Below are 18,311 nucleotides of genomic sequence, written 5' to 3' on the forward strand. Positions count from 1 at the left end.
TTACCCCCGATCATCCTGAATCTAAGGGAATCGTTGAACGATTCCATTCCACGATTATTGAGCATTTGAGAATTCTTCAAACTACTCACAAAGAGCTTGACATAATTAAACAAATGCCTTATGCAATAATGGGGTATAACCATTCAATACATTCCGCAACAGGAATGAAACCTATTGATGTTATAACTGGACATCTATCTACCTCGGACCCTTTCAATATCAATATTGAAAATCGAGTACAAAGCGCCTACATGGCAGCTCATAAAAACAAGACCTCCGAGATCTATAGGCACCTCAATGAAAAACTCAACAAATCCAAACAAAAATTAATAGAAAAACGGAACGCAAACCGCGAACCCCCTCTCACTTACAAAGAAAAAACACCGGCATACAAACGCACTGAGGCACGTAATAAATTAGCCTCAAAATTTAAAAGAGTAACAGTTTTGAAAGACCAAAGGACAAAATTGAAATTACCTAAAAATACTCTACACAAATCAAGTTTCAAAAGACCATTGTTTCAGGTTCGTCCTATCGCTGACGATGAGCCAGGAAGTTCAAATACAGTCACTTAATAAAAATCCAGGTATCCTACCCTTCAAATTAGGAACCGCACGAGTCAAAAGTAGTTTCCACACCTTCATTCATTACTTTGACCTTACTCCTATCGCTGACGAACTTATTCTTATACAAAATCAATATTCAAAATTACTTGAAGCAGTCAATAGCGGGCTATCACACCCATATTTTCAAGAGTTGAAAGCGATCAATCAGTCGATATTCTTTCAGCTCCAATTATCATTTGCTAAATTTGATACACTCACACCCATCAGGAGATCAAAACGAGGCCTTATAAACGGATTAGGCAGTATAATTAAGAGTATTAGTGGTAATCTAGATTCTCAAGACGCTGAAAAGTATGACCAAGCCATTATAGAATTGCAGAACAGCCAGGAAAACATTATTTCTAGGGTAAATGATCAGATCTCACTCTCAAAACATATAATTGAAACTTTCAGTGAAACAACTGCTACGGTGAAACATAATCAACAAGTAATTGCAAATAGAATAGATAAAATTGCTACAGAACTCTCAACCTTTGTTTTTGATTTCAATCATTTTCTTGAAACAAAAGAAGCATTCGATCAATTAAGTGCCATTTTACACCTACTAATCCAAATATTAACAGATCTAGAAAATGCAATAACTTTTGCAAAATTACACACTACGCACCCTAGCGTTTTGAAAATAAAAGATCTCGAAACAATGATAGCATTTTTATCAGAACATTATTCTTTTGAAAATTTGTTGTTTGGACTAGACCCAGTAAATACATCTCGATATTATGATATCATCGATATAGGTACATATCAAAGACATAATAAAATCGTCTTTATCATCAAACTCCCTTTGGTACTTCCACATATATTTACCCTTTACCATCTATACTCGATTCCTACCTTGAATGGAACCACCATTATACCACCCTCACCCTATCTGACAACGGATGAGGTGTATTTTCAATATTCCACAACGCCCTGCCTGGACCTGCACGATGTCCATTACTGCCCTTGGAACAACCTCCTGCCGGGATCCACCACGAAGGATTGTATCTTCCAAATCCTGAGCATCGACAGTAACCCACTCAACTGCGAGTTGATACCAATCCAACAGGAATCAAACATTATCGAACAAGTAGATGAAGCCCACTATATTGGCATCTTCAAGAATGCCACCCGTATCCAGACTATTTGTAGAACAACAGACATAACCACTCTCAAAGGAGCACACTTGATCACCTTACCTCTTGGATGCCAGTTCAAAACCCCCACGGACGAATATGTCAACCAAGCAACAGAAATAGGTGAACAACCCCTACTTCTACCAGACATAGTGCTTCCTCAAATTCCAACAACCCAGGTGGTACCAGTTCTAAAACTCCAAGACGTTCCTCTAGACAAGCTAAACGAAATCCACAGAGAGGCCGACCGCTTATTACCCTTGACAACATATATTCGCCCATCATCAGGTTATATTTGGACAGTTCCAGCATATGCTATAATCGTAGTATGTTTTTTGATATTTGTTATATACAAATACAAGCACCTGTTAGTCCGACACCAACCACCTGAAGGACCTCAAGAGGGAAATACAGATCCACCCTTACCAAGGCAGCGGAAAACATTTTTCTCTTCGTGAAACCCTGTTTTCCATCTTCGGAGGGAGGAATTACGTTGTCACTGACCCCGGATTCTGCTGACACTCAGCTACAATTCCTAGGAAAGCTTCTTATCAGCATAGCCGGCCAGAGAGCATCGCCTCGGGAAACGACCTTTCGCATTCAGTCTGATTTTATACATGTAATGTTAAACATCGTTTTTAATAATTTTTATGTATTGAATAAAAAATCATTTTTTAAAAGACTTTTCGGTTTTTGGAAAACATAAGTAAGGTGAGACTGAGTATTTTTTTAACTTCAGAAATTCTTGTTTTATTATCCAAAAATCCGCAAAAAAATTATTGAAAGGTTACTCAACTGCTTTTGGAGAGAGTAATTAACGTTTTTTTTAGTATAGAAACTCATTCGATAAACTCAAAAAGTACTAAAGAAATTCTGATAGTTTGTAAATACTACGATCGAAAGTAGACAAAAGGGTAGTGATGCCAATAATAAGAATGTTTTTGGTTCACACTTTATTGAAAATGAATGAGTCAATGACATTCATACACCATGATGAGACGGGAACTCGTCTTTAATCAACTTTAACCGAATCTTAGGATACGCGTGAAATTCTAATACTGTGTATCCCGTGAAAGATGAAACAGATACAATAATTATAACGGACCATTAAAGTGTCTTTGATTCAAAAAGTAAACTGACTGAAAGTTTACTGTTTGAAAATTGTATCAATCAAATAGTTAATTTCAAATAGATAAATCTTCAAGACGAATTATAGAAAAAGTATAATGGGTTGAACCCAAAAAAACTTTCCAGTTTTAGTTTCGATTGTTATGACATTAATCAATTTTGAAATTCATTTCACCTTATTGTTTTGATTCATTTGTGAAGTAATACATCAGTGGAGTGATTGAAAGTGTAAAGTTTGAATCTGTACAAAAAAAAAAGATTGAAACTTTTTGGTTTGACATGACTCTTTTGTTGGTTGTTTGTGATTCAGCTCAATAACAGATTTCTTTTGGTACTGTTTGTGTAGTAACTTCAGGAACGGAAGTTGGCGTTTGGAATATATCAAACGAATTTCCAACACATTCCAGATCTTTTAGGTGTAGGAAATATGCAAATTCTATGTGAGTTTCGAATTCTCTGAACACATTAGTCTATCGTGAAAAACAGGAGATTTTTCTTTATGGTAAACGGTTTTATTGAAAGAGAAAATATTATATTGATATGAATAATGTACTAAAAATGAAAAAATAATTCGAAAGGTCCTAGGTAGCAGTCATCACACCACTCTCCTCAACAATTAAGGTATTGATAAGATAAAAAATAATGAAATCGTTGGGCGTAGCATAACTTGAGTAAATATATAAAACAACAATTTTTTTTTATTTTTTCATCTGATCAATACCGTAGGTTGCTGTGGACCTTCCGAATTATATTTCAGTTTCCAGTACATTATCTACATATTTTTTTTAATGAAATGGTTTAACAATATACATATTTTCTCATTTTATTCTCAAGTTTGAAGTTTTTAATTTTTTTACTGAATTGCTCTCATTCTTTCAGTTCATTCAGTGCCTCAGTATTACGAGATAGTGTGTTATCTGCTATTTTGTAGCTGCGGTCACAGATCAATCTGCCAACAGGAAGTATTCCAGTCATTTAAGGTTCTATCTGCGGAAAAATTCCTACTGAGCTGAATTTTGATATACACCTTTATTATGGCGTTTAAATGAAAATGTGAGAAATCGATATTGATATCGTGCCGGCTAAAATAGTTATAAGGGTCATAAGGTCACAAAAATCAATTTTTCAGGAATATCTCGCGACCTATGTTTCGGAGGTCAAAAGGTCATGATGAAAAATATTCCTCATACGATCATCTACAAAAAATTTTCCTTGCATTTTTCTGTAAAGTCAACCGTTTTCAGACTAGCGTGCTGAGAAAGCGACTACATTATGATGATGCACTCGTTTCCGCACCACCTTTGAGGTAGAATGCAATGCGCGTTTTTTTCAACATGGTTTCCCCCGTAGGCATAATCCATGAACTGTAATAATAATAATTTATTATACAAGGAAAAAAGTATTAGATTTTAGCTCGAGGTTGTGTTGTCTCCCGACGCGACACTAGTGGACTCTGCGTTTAGGCATGACCGACCACGATAATGTCCACAAGCTTTTAGAACATCTCAATCAAAATTTTTTAAATCCACATTTGCCGTCACAACCTTTTGTATAAGTACAAAAGATTGTGTTTACTAGATCATCGGGTGCTAGTGGCAATAAAGTTGTTATTGGTTGTAATATATTATTTTTCAACTCCCAACCCCACTGTTCTGGATCAATTTCTTTTCCTAACCGGATTTGTATTCGATAATAGACTCGATAAATATGCTGTTGAGCTGCTGAAGAAGTGAGTGGTGATAATTGAAGTTTCACAGTTGTGCTTTATTTTGTTAGTTTAGCAAAGCTGCAGTATCTGTAATTGTCAATTGAATTTTCTGATTTTGGAGCACCGTACATTGCTAGTAGAAAATGTATTCCAGCATTGACAAGAGCATCTCGAGCACGATTTTCTTGTTAGAATATTTCTGCAGAATTGTGTAAATCGAGTCTTTTTTCAAACGTTTTCATGACTTTAATATTTCCTTTCCCAAAAAGTGTTGAAGTTGTGTCACATCCGGTCATAGCATGTAGAAACAGAATATTTCTCTTGCAGTGTGGATACTTGTTGAGGCTCTCAGTCGAGTATATTTTTGTTTCAACATTGTTTTTTCCTGGTTTATTAAAAAAATTGATGTAGGTTGATCAAGTATTTATGTGCGTGCTATGAGAAGTACCAATAGATCTATGTCTCCGCCAACGATAATTGTAGTATTATTTATTGATTTTTCAATTGCTGTTTCGACTATCAAGACGTCAGCATCATCATGTTATTGTCTTGTAGAAATACCAACTTTTTCGAAATTCTCAATGAGCATTTCAATTAATTTTCTTTTGTTGAATCGATCAGATAAAAATTTTTCCTGACCGATAGGAACTTCCATCGATTCATTGAAGTGCATTTCACAAGATGTAGAAACGGCTGCGGTTCGTCTTAGTTGTGTTATCGTTTTGATATTTTTACTGGTATCGGAGTAACCATCAAAAATGACAACAGTATTTTGACCAAAATTGTTTGATGAATAATTGATATATTTGTTAATGATAATATTGAATATATCATTTTTTGCCATACAACACGATGCATAAGAAATCCACCATCAATTATGTATGTTAGATTATCCCAAACTAATTGATAATTAGTTGGCTCCAAGTATTGATATATTTTTGATTTATGAGTTTTTCTCATGCCAACATTATCAAATAGTGCTGTTGGATACGGACTTGATTCATATTGTAAATATTCACTCAAAACTTTTATTTAAACTAATTCTCTGAAATAGCAATAACGGGTGGATGGGTACCTGAAAGATATGAACCATGATAGAAGTGTTCACTGATGATAATGAAAAAACTCTGTCAGAGCGTTTTGTCGAATGTTACACCTATCATTTGTTTAATTGACTGCAGACCAATTTCTTTGGCATTATAACAGTTGATTTGATTATTGCCAACAATTTCTGTTGATATAGAAACTACTTCATTGCAATTTGAAAAAGAAATATGTAAAGTAAACCACTTTATAAGTTTTTCAATGTCATTCAACGTTGACGCCTTATATGTATACGATTTACAATACCGTGAGTGCATTCTACTCGCTTTCTCAGCGCTCTAGTCCGAAAACGGTTGACTTTACAGAAAAATACAAAAGGAATTTTTTGTAGATAACCTTATGGAAAATAATTTTTACGATGACCTTTATTGACCTCCGAGCCATAGTTTGCGAGATATTCGCGAAAAACTGATTTTCGTGACCTTTTGACCCTTATAATTTTTTTAGCCGGCACGATATCAATGTCGATTTTTCACATCTTCATTAAAACGTCATTGTAAAGGTGTATATCAAAATTCAGCTCAGTAGGAATTTTTCCGCATATTGAGGTTTGAAAAACCTAAAATGACTGGATTAAAGGGGGTCAAACTTCAATTACTACGTTTGTTCCAAACAAACAGAACAAGCTAAATGGAACCATTAAATTCAATAGACCTTCACCTTGACAAAGTGGAGTGGTGAACTTCAAATTTCATGTTGAACGGTGTACGACAGTAGATATAATTAAAAAAAAATATTTTATCTTCAGAATGAGAGATGTATTTTTCATAATATATTCAGGACCAGTTTTCAGTTTTTAATTTTGTTGCTGAATTGTTCTCATTCTGTTCAGTTCATTTAGTGCCTCAGTATTACAAAGCACCCAACCAGCAAAGTTGCTTTATAATTTCATGGTGCTGCAACAGTTTTATTCCATTGGTATTTTATAATTACTTACAAAATGCTAATTGATTATATTAGTCGAATCATGAACACGATATAGTTGTAGGCGATAAAAGTGTTTTATAAATTTGTCATAGAAACGTTTATGAAATGAAATTAAAAAACCGTTATAAAATAGTCACAACACAGAAACCTTTCAACAACTGACTCATAAAACTTATTTTCCTATAAAAGTAAATTGTTTTGTAGAAGTTTCATAACACTTTTCTGCTCGATTTTTATGATAGTTATAAAACTATTTCAACCTTATTTCATAACTGTTTGATGTAGCTTTAATAAAATTATTTCATTGGAATGCTTTGAAATACTATTTTATTTTCATTACCATATTGTCACTTTAATGATAATTTCCCAATATTTTATACTCATGGTATATTTACTACAATCCGCCATTTTGTAGCTGCGGCCATCTTGAATATGCATCTTTTTCAAAGTGTGCTACTATTCTACCAGTCAACACCTAGCTACTTGTCTCTCTGTCAAGCATCATTTTTGTGGGGAAAGGAAACTTGCGCTTTCACTTTCACATCTTTGTACAAAAAATTAACGAAGTTTTCAAAGGACATGAGTAAATATGTTTCATCCCTTGTGAAGTTGGGAATCAAATAAGTGCTCAGTCTTGTAATTTTATTCAGGACGATGCTGATGAGGTAATAAGACATGTGTCTTATTCCGAAACTTCAAAGTGAGAATTTGGACATTGAAAGTTATTTCCAATGTATCAAAAATACATTTCCAATATTCAGTGTGTGTGAATGAATTTTGATACGTTCATTCAAGTGATCTCTAAAAAAACTCGTTTCATTAGAAAAGCTACTTATGGCCCAGTAAATTGAAATTCTGCCTCACACCGTATAACTCTATCATTCAAATTGGTACCTTCTTATTGATTAGTAACAACCAAAGCCACACATGATTTCTGGGTTCGAATTGCAGATACTGTGGAATATATCAATACGTAACTCCGACCTTGATGATAAGAGACCCAGAGTTGATTAAGCAAATCACTGTGAAAGATTTCGACCATTTTGTTGACCATAGGGTCGTCATGCCTGAAACTTCTGATCCACTTTGGGCCAAGAATTTGTTTTCACTGACAGGTAAGAACATTTTGTATAAGTACGGGGTTATATTTGGAGGTTGGAGTATAGTTGATTCTTTCGGTAAATAGAGAACATTGTGAATATTATTGTAGTCTTTCCTAACACCAAATCGTTATTTCAACACCTCGACAACACCTCGCACGTGTCGAGGTGTTAAAAATAACGTCTTGGTGTTGGTATAAAACTCGAGTAATATTCATTACTACACCAAAGGTTTCAAATAGTGCATCAAAAGTAAAGAACATTGTTGTCAACAGTATGAATGATAAATTCATCGTGACATTTGGAGAGCCATGAGAAGTGTTATGTAGAATACTCATATATGAGAAGTGTTTCTGAATAAATATACTTCAACGTATCATGTTGGTATAATCAGGTCTTTCTTATGAACTATAATGTCTTCAGCTAATTACCATACTTCGCACTTGTCTCTGTTTCTATTTCATTGTTAGCTATCTGGTAAGAAGATGAGAGAAACAGGATCTGATTGGGAAAGGAAGGTTTGGCTTCCTACTTCTCTCACAAAAAATGTGGGAATGTTCCAAAGAAGGAATGGAAGCGATCAATTTCAAAAAATTATTTAAATCTTTACAAAGATGTGAAGATCATGCAAAGAAGTTACTTTCATATCAGCAAAAAACTCTGTTCTTGAATAATTTTTTGAGACCTCAGCTTCTATCAAAGTCCACAAAATTACACCCACTTCCATTGTCTCGTCAGACGTCATTCCCAGGTTTACTCAGGGGAACTTTTCGTATTCTTACTTGTATCTGGTTTTTAACATTCTCAAGCTCGTCAGGAAAATATGCTTTTCTCCAGTACTGAAAAATTATTGTACTGAAGAATGGTAATTTGTAGGACTTTCATTGACTCCATATCTTATTTTCCTTTCCTTCACCGATCAAACCATTTCCGTTTTTATTTCCAGTCTTCCTTATTCCATCTCTGCAAGACCTGAAATTCATGTATCACTTCATATGATTCGTAACTTCCAATTGATAATAGATCATTTGCAGGTCAAAGGTGGAGAGAAATGAGACCAGTCCTTAGTCCAGCATTCACAGGCAACAAAATGAGGTTGATGTTCGGTTTGATATCAGAATGTGCGGATGATTACGTTTCCTTTTATCTGGAGAAAAATCAAGACGTTATAGACGTAGAACTGAGAGATACAATCACTCGTTATACTAACGATGCTATTGCAACAACGGCATATGGTATCAAAGTTGATTCGCTTCGAAACCCTGCCAATGACTTTTATGTGAAATCTAGAAAAGCTTTCACGTTATCTTCGTTTTTAGCTTTGAAGTTTTTTTCTACACTCCTGCTGCCAACATTCATAGTAAACGTACGTTAAGTAAATTCACAAGATTACACACTCAGTCATTGTCACGTATACTACTTTTCAATTTTTGAATATGGTCAGTAAACGAACTCTCTTTCCTCAAAATTACATTGACCGTACTTCAGCTCTATTTTTTGTATAGTCAAAGTAACTGGTATTGAGCATACTTAAAGTGTCGGCGCCCTCAAAGGCTAAAGAAATCATTACAGAGAAATAAAGCCGCTGTCAAATAGTCTACGTGGACTGAAGAATTGGCGGTTCGTATTGGATGATTTTTACTAACCGAGTCTTATGATTGGCTGAAGAGTCATACAATTGAATTCGAAGTCATGTTACGGTGACGAACAGAATGCGAGTTGTCAATGTTTGGTTCAGGAAGTGATCGCGATTTCAGTGTTGACATTCGATATTGGTGCAGTTATAATTACTCAAAATTTTTGTTATCTGTTCGAAATGTGGCGTCCTTGACAAGTACTAATGGTAATAACGAGTGAGATAAAAACGCAGACTTATTCCTGTGTAATGATTCCAATAGCGATGGTGAACAATGCGAAAAAGAGATACCAGTGAATGAGATTCGGATGCATTTGAATATTGAAACACAGAGAGTATGTTTCAACGTATATAAGAATCTACATCTCCAGTTTTGTTTCGAGGAAAACAAACTATTACAAGCAACATCAGATTTGACCAAAATTCCTGTAGTCTGTAGTCGAAAACAAACCTTATAAACGCAAGACGCGATGAGATACGGGATTACCAAAAGCTTAGATGTTTATCGAATGAAATCATTGAAAAAAACAATATACCACTGTTACAAAAGTAATGAGATTTCTTCAACTGAAATCATAAGGAAGGAATTGAATACTCTTCAGAATTGAATAGAAAACTAGGATTCAGATTTGAAATAATAAACGGAAAGCAGAAGAGTAGTGAAATTGCGTAACAAATACTCAGATCAAATAACTCAATATAGACAATAACAACGGGAAATTTTCTATTGGGATGAAACTTGGTATGACACTCACGACATAGTTACGAAAGAATGGTTTGATGGTTCGAAAATGTGTACGCCTAACATGCCTACAAACTAACTGATCATTGTGCATTGCGGAGGAAGTAAAGCATGGGTCCCGAATTCTTTGAAATCATGTGGCAAAAAAATTTGACTTGAGGACTGTAATGTTGACTGTCATAAGAACATGGAATCTAATATTTTCGAAGAATGGTTTGAAAACACATCGATTCCAAATTTGGATGCGAAAAGTGTAATAGTTCTTGACAACGCTTCCTCATTCGCGACAGCTCATCAATGTACCGAATAAAAATTCGAAGAAAGATGAAATACAAAGTTTTTTAATGGATATCAATTTGTATTTTGACGATTACTATACCAAAAAACAACTATTTATATATTAGAGATATTAGAGATAATATCACATACACGGATCAAATACCCAGAAAAACCAGTTCAGCATAGTCCTATCCGTGAAAATTCTACAAAAAAGATTTGAAGCTTTATATCTTCTATTATTTATCTGCGAGCGCTTTCGACAGTTGGTAGTACTGTCATCTTCTGGCACTCCTTAAACTGCAGTTTGAGGAGTGCCAATCCTTTTTGTAGAATTTAATATTGAAATACTCAAAATAAAGGAGAATTTGTTGTATCAATAAAAAAAAAAAATATATATATATATATATATATATATATATATATATATATATATATACATATATATATATAGTATATATATATATATATATATATATATATATATATATATATATATATATATAATATAATATAAAATCTAGAAAGGTTAATGCAGTCAAGCTGCTGGAAAATAATTCCATGAAAATCAAAAACAAAAACAACTGTCTACCGGTGGCTCTTAAATTGAAATCAATACAGGAATGATCAAAGAGTACTTATCTATTAATGTTATATATATATATATATATATATATATATATATATATATATATATATCGTTTACTTGAAATATACCAAACAAAATTCTAATCATGTCGGGACTATGGTCTTTTCATTTAAATCAAAGTGAAATTCGAAAGAAACGGCGTTTAGAAGGAGTAAAACTCTATTCGTGCCCAAATCTAATCCTGAGTCAGCCTGATGGCTTTAGACCATAATTGAACAAATTTAAGAAATCAATTGGAGAATCATTTTGATCTCTCGAGCCATATACTTTTCACCCATAATAATCATTCTGAAATTATGTAACTCTGAGTGGAAATGATGAATGTCAAAAGAAAGGAGGATACAGTAATTTACTTTGAATGGACAAGAGTAATGGAGTTTGTGAGTAATCTGTTTAGTAGTTGAACATTTTTATTTATATTTCAATTATGTTTTACAATGATTGGAGTCGAATAGACTTTGGATTCGAATTCGACGAGCTTTCACTGCATTCAGTGGGAGGGGAAAGGAATTTGAAAATCAACTCATACATTATTTAATCTGATCACTGGAATAACTGAGTTCCAAAAATGAATTTGAAATCGTATAAAGAAAATGGAAATGTTCATTCCACGTTCAAAACAAAAAATCTAAACATTTGGCAAACTCAAAAAAAATTATGTCTTTCTCCTGTTGGATGAGATAGAATTTTTGTTTTCCAGTTGCACGTTTACCAAAATTTGCATCTTTTCTTACAACATGAAATACAAAACAAGCAAAAGATTTGCAAGTCGGGCTGGAATACTGAAGTTTATTCATTTTTGTATCTTCAAATTCTGTTGATTAAAAAAATTCAAATAACGTGTTGATTATCAAAAAGAGACGTGGGAGAGGCCGTCTAATTTGCAGAAAATCGATGTCTTTTTGCAAAAAAATTACATGGCCAGAAATTTCATATCAATAGATCGGAATAATTTGAAGTTAACTTCTTTTCTTTCATCCTGATTTGTTTCTAATATAAAATTTCACTCTTTCCAAAGTTTTTTTATCCAACGAGGCACTGACGTCCTTGAAAAAGAAAATGTTTGTTGTTTTCAACGTTCTGCACTGAACTGAGGAATGTAAATTCGTCAGGTCCACCTGCGATAACATTGTTCACACCAAAAAAATTTCACCTTATCAGTGTTTCACAAAATGAAACAATTTGAATCATATTATTATGATGTTCTACCCACTCAATGACTGATATAATGCTACCACAGTTTAGAACTGAACTAATTAAAAAGTTGAACATTATGAAAGACATTTGACCAATCCATCAAATGGACATGTATCTGATAAACTGATTACCAATTTCCACATTGGAAAACATATTACGCCAAGGACCAAAATCTATTAATTTTCAAGCATTCCAAAGCATTGCTTTCGAATATATTACGTCATAGTCGTAATTGAACGCATACCACTCTCCAAAATGATGGTTTGCAAATGTGAGACTGGTCTTCATATTCAAGGAATTTCTCCTATGATCTTTCACCCTTAGGCGGAATGTTTAGCTAATGTAAAGTTTTGGGCAAGAACATATAGTCAATAACTCATGAATTCCTGATCTATTCGACATTGAAGTTTGGTTTTTACTGTCAGCGATGTTTATGCGCATTTTAAGTCGACCAATGGTAATCAAATATTTTACAAATAGACCAATGGGTGAATTTCCCGTTAATTGCGCAATAGACATCGCTGAATGAACTTACTTGCCACAAATGAAAAAAAATATTGTCCTGTAACAGTTGTTTCAACTTCAAACTTTGAAAGGAGTTGAAGGAACATCACTTTATTTTTTCTTCATTCACGGAACTAATTGTACATTATGTAAGTAACATGGTGTTCATCAATAATTGCTTTACTGGTTTGTTTACAAAATAACATTACAGTACTTCAATCTTCTGTTGAAAATGGAAGTGATGAATTGACATTTTTGACTGTAATATCGTTACTGACGAACAGTTTTGCTTTTCGTCCCACAAAGTTGCCCTATTTGGGTCCGTTAGATTCCTGTGTATTCAAAAAAGATGACTACATTTCATGAATTTCAACAAGCCACTCCAGATGATTCACGTCAAAGATATATTGCTGAATATCAGAATGTTGCACCAGAAAGCTTCATACTGACCGAAACCATTTCGAATAAAACCGGAAGTAGGAAGGTATCATTGCGAACACATGTTGAAGTGAGAAGTTAGTAGTTTTTGGGGGTTATTATTTCTTATTGCTCCCCCATTTCAGGTTTGAAACCTTGAGACTGTGCATTGAAAAATGGTATTTTTCACAAAAATGTAACTACAAGAATTTCAGTAGGGTAATGAAAAACTGTAACTTCCTTTTGTCGTCGACTTTTCATTGACAGCTCCAACAAAACGACTCTTCAAAATGTTCCTTGAGGTACTCTCCGAAAAACTTTGTTTCGTACGATGACTTGTTTATTCAATTCATTCATCAATATTTGATTTTCAGCTGTTGAACTTGAAGATATTCGAGAAGGAAATCAGTGATTTTTTCATAACCATTGTTGATGAGACCATAAAAATTAGAGAAGAAAAAGGAATTGTACGACCAGACTTGATTCATCTGCTGATGGATGCAAGAAAAGGTCACTACAAATATGAAGAAGAAAGTGGAACGACAGATACAGGATTTGCTGCTGTCAAAGAATCCGATATCGGTGAGACTTTTTTCATATTATCGCAAGACTTTGTTTCAGTTAAATGTGTATTAAAATCTCATTTGGGAATCTGTAGAGAGCAGCAATTTCAATTAAATGATAATCAAAGGTTTTTAATGAAATCATTATAGTTATTCCAATGCTATTACGGTCATCAAACGGAGTATACCGCTTCATATAGTATGGAAAAAATAATTCAATTGTCCAAAAATTTCAAAAATTTTCAAATATTTTTCTATCAGAAGCATACCTGTAGGCTCCCTTCTCCTTGTATTTCATCACATAATGATGATATATTTAATATTTGAAAAAGTCTTCTGTATCTGTAGATTGGAGAGGGTGAGTGTAGGCCCACAGAACTTAGGCCACATGTGACCCATTGTACATCCTCTCAAAGAGTTATCCTCCTAGGTCATCGTCCATTCTGTCCTTACCAGGAAGATCGACAGGTCTCTCGGAGACATCTTTATATCGGCAGCGGTAGGTCAAAACTCGCCGAACACACAATCTCTTCTTGACGGTAGCTCCGGACATTCTATTTATAGATTTCAATCAACATTTATTGATTTCAAAACTTTCGAAGACTCCTACAAAGTTGTTGTCATGTACCGGTCCCAACAATTTTGAGAATTCCTCACTTATTCTATAGCCGTTCTCTATGGCATGCTGAGCAGCATGGGACTTTATTGACCTACAGTTCTAAATATGTTAAACATGCAGTTATTAATGAATCGAAGAGGTTTTTTTGTATTAAAGTGTACAATTTTTAAAATTCTTCCAAAGCGCTTTCGACTTTCGTCATCATCAGTGCTCACCTGAAAGTAAGTGATCTAATTGAAAAGGAAGTTTAGTGAAAATTGAAGTTGTGAAATTTTTTTTAATAATCTTTAAGGTTAAGAAATTTGGAAAAATTGTTTAAGATTACTCACTTGTCAGGCAACAGGAAGTGTCAAATTAAGTACATTGCACATTTGTAATATTTGACTTATATAAAACAAAATAGGCTTATAGCCAAGAAAATACATTTTTGTATTGAGGCCATGTGGTTCAATCAAAGTATTATATGAAGAAGGACAACTTGAGACAGAATGTGCCAAGTGTCATGTTAAAATAATGGTACCAACTTGAGGAGTGATCCATTATGGATTTGATTAGTTATGTAGAGGAAAAATATTGAATAGATTGTATTAGTAAAATGTGAATAGTTAATAATTCATAATCCTTTTATTAAGGGGAAGAATATTTCTGTTTAAGTTTATTCGAGTATTCAAACAATGATCATTATTGGAAAGTTCTTTAGAAATCTCCAACTGTTCAAACAAGTCAAGTATAAGGAAATATTATTTATTTTATGTGATATTTTGGAATTTCTATTGGGACTAAAGGTGTGATTGTGAAATTTTATGTGGTGGCCAAAAGCAGATTTGTCGGGGTTTTTTAAATGCCCATTAATACGAGTAAAAAGTGGTCTACAGGTTCTACCAATGTAAGATGCCTAACAATCAGAGCAGTCAAGCTTGTAGACTCCACTTCTGTGTAATTTGTTAATTTTATCTTTGGAATTTACTAAAAAGTTACTTAAGTTGTTTTGAGATTTAAAAGAAATGTTTGTGCCAGGTATGGTATGTTCTATAAATTTGGAAATACACAGTACACATACTTTGATCAAAATAAGGTGAAGAAAAATATTTCATAGAAGGTGAATTAACCAAGGTGGTAGAGTTGAAGGCCAATCTTCTATCTGATCTGAGTTTAAATTTACTGATTAATTTGTGAATAATGGATGGTTGATAACCATTGTTGACAGCAATCTGTTTCAATGTATTCAATTCTAAATTGAAATTGGAGGGAGATAAGTTAATGTTCAACAATTTGTTATGTTGTTATGTTAACATTATGAATTATTAATTAATCACATTTTACTAATACAATTTATTCAATATTTTTCCTCTACATAATTAATCAAATCCATAATGGATCACTCCTCAAGTTGGTACCATTATTTCAACATGACACTTGACACATTTCAACTTCAATTTTCACTAAACTTCCTTTTCTATTAGATCACTTACTTTCAGGTGAGCACTGATGATGACGAAAGTCGAAAGCGGCCTGCAAGAATTTTAAAAATTATACACTTTAATACAAAAAACCTCTTCGATACATTAATTCAATAAGGTGTATTCAGCTTTTCCAAATCTATTTCATGCAGTTATTGTCCACTCATTTGATCAACATATTTCATCGCAATAACGACAACTGATTTCGTGAATATCAGACTTGTTCTTGTCCATTGTCTTGTTTTTCTAGTTGTCTAACACTTATGCAAGTGTGCGAGGAGTTTTAAAGAGCATTTTAAAATTGAATTTTTCAAAAATTTCAACCAAGCCCTTGGTATATTTTGGTTTGTTTGGAACAACTATAAATTTTGAGTCTTCATTTTCTTGAAAAGTCGTGGATTTACAGTCTCTGAATCAAATTATCCAGTATGTTTGAGGAATACTCGTTGCTTTCATCTGACTTTCCTCTGCTAAAGAGAAAGTGTTTTCAATAAATATATTTCAATAGCATTCTTGTTCAAAAATTCACTGCAATTCACATCATATCGAACTCATGGTGAGCGCAGAATATGAGATACCCATATCCAATAACCTTCAGAAATACGTACAGGGAAAATATCGTTGCACATGATGTTTTAATGTTTCAGTAAAATTCAAAATAAATGGATGAGTCAAACAATTCCCAATTGGCATTTGTTTACAATCAATTGATCCTGCTGGTTTTGTGAGTTGAACTGAATTATCAAAAAATCAATTTTGTGTAACGGATCTCTAAAAGCTGTTCAACTAGTTTTCAACGATAACGATGTGATGATATGCATTGGCTATCGTTGTCATAATTTTTGCAATAATTTGAATGATATTTTCAAATCATATAACATTTTTCAAGGTAAACATATCCGCCAGAAAATAGAAATAACGAATTTGGATATCGCAGCACAGGCATTGGTATTTTTCTTGGGCGGTTTTGATTCATCGGCATCATTGATGTGCTTCATGGGATACGAATTAGCCGTGAATCAGGATATTCAACGAAAATTGAGAATAGAAATCGAGGACACACTAGAAAAATGTAATGGAGTAATAACATATGACGCCTTATTGAAAATGAAGTACATGGACATGATCATATCAGGTGGGTAGCATCTTCATCTTTATTCGAATTCAGAATTGAAATATTATTTATTATTCGCAGTCTCCTCACAGGAACCCGATGAAAAACTTCAATTCAAAATTTAATTAAATGGGCACTTGTTATTCAGCACTATATTATATCGTATTACCGTTTATATAGGGCTATTCAAATTAATTTCTGTACAAGAGGATCTCGTAAACGATAAGAGATAGAGTGTCAGTTAAAGTGTGGCAAAGCTGCGTGTTTTAGAGATCTATTCAATGATGTAAAAAATCGAACATAGCTCTTTTGGTTCTAGAGATATTCAGGAATAACCAAAAAATCCCAAATTGTTTTTTGCCTACATCTTTTATTCGCAGACATATTGAAAATCTGTCCACATTTTGCTATTGGCACTTGGTGTGGGCTATCAGAATAATTTACCCAATTATAATCAAATATTACCGAAAAATCCGGAAATATAGAATAAAACATAATTTCTCAGTATCAAGTGAACGTCAATGATACGAAAACTACAACAAATAATTTAAAAATCCAAAGAAGGGGGTGGCCCAAGTCAGATGACACTCTATATAAAAGATTCATGGACACATTCTGATAGCCCACATCAAATTCCAATAGCAAAATGTATACATATTTCCAATATGTCTGCGAATAAAGAGGATATAGGCAAAAAAATAATTTGGAATTCTTTGGTTTTTCCTGTATATCTCCAGAACCAAAAGAGCTATATTCGATTGTTTCACATCATTGAATAGGCCTCTAGAATACACAACTTTACCAAGATTCAACTGACACCTTATCTCTTATCGTTTACGAGATACCCACGTACAGAAACGAATTTGAATAGCCTTGTATAACCTTCTTTGGAACATAGTTCTGGATACCCTGAGTAATCACCTCAACAATAATGGATTCTACACTATTGCATACACAGATGAGATAGTTATCTTGCAAACCTGCCAATTTGTGAATACACTGTGCGATAGAGCGCAAGATGGACACACATTAATTGAAACAGGGTCGATCAATCCCAAGAAGACTGAGATGGTTCTTCTCACCAGGAAAATAAGTTTATCGGGCTTAAAACCTCCCGAAATATACAAAAGCAAACTTAACTTCTTTGGAGAGGTGAAATGCCTTGGTACTTTCCTCGACATGAAGCTAACATGATACTCTCACCTACAAAGTAGAGCAAAAAGAACATATGTGGATTATGAGCAATGTCAGAGGACCCCGTGCGGTCACCTGGAGCCATAGCCAGGGGGACCGAAAGTTCCATAGGCAACGTCCATCTAAAAATAATATCAAATACAGCGACTGGCTTATTCAAACATCACAGAGGCTATGATAACAACAACAAACACGGCGATAGAATCAGTTACTGGTCTGACCCATTTGTACC

The 18,311-nt window shown here is 33.7% G+C and overlaps 1 protein-coding gene across 6 annotated transcripts in view; it reads left to right on the forward strand.

The window, feature by feature from the left end:
- The window catches only part of LOC141484279 (cytochrome P450 9e2-like), a 33,753-nt gene that overhangs the window by 11,431 nt on the left and 4,011 nt on the right, over positions 1–18,311 (forward strand). For 3 of the 6 annotated variants that reach the window (XM_074179360.1, XM_074179359.1, XM_074179361.1), the window contains exons 2-5: positions 7,560–7,723; positions 8,743–9,074; positions 13,504–13,711; positions 16,661–16,906. In XM_074179360.1, coding sequence (XP_074035461.1) covers positions 7,560–7,723; positions 8,743–9,074; positions 13,504–13,711; positions 16,661–16,906 — 950 coding nt within the window. Of the gene's footprint in view, positions 1–7,557; positions 7,724–8,742; positions 9,075–13,503; positions 13,712–16,660; positions 16,907–18,311 lie in introns of all 6 variants that reach the window. The other 3 variants (XM_074179357.1, XM_074179356.1, XM_074179358.1) reach the window with 1 other exon arrangement.

This window comes from Leptinotarsa decemlineata, unplaced genomic scaffold (genome assembly GCF_025532065.1).
Source record: "Leptinotarsa decemlineata unplaced genomic scaffold, Ldec_3_MD MMD2_tig00005462_RagTag_RagTag, whole genome shotgun sequence".
In the NCBI taxonomy this organism is placed as follows: Eukaryota; Metazoa; Arthropoda; class Insecta; order Coleoptera; family Chrysomelidae; genus Leptinotarsa; species Leptinotarsa decemlineata.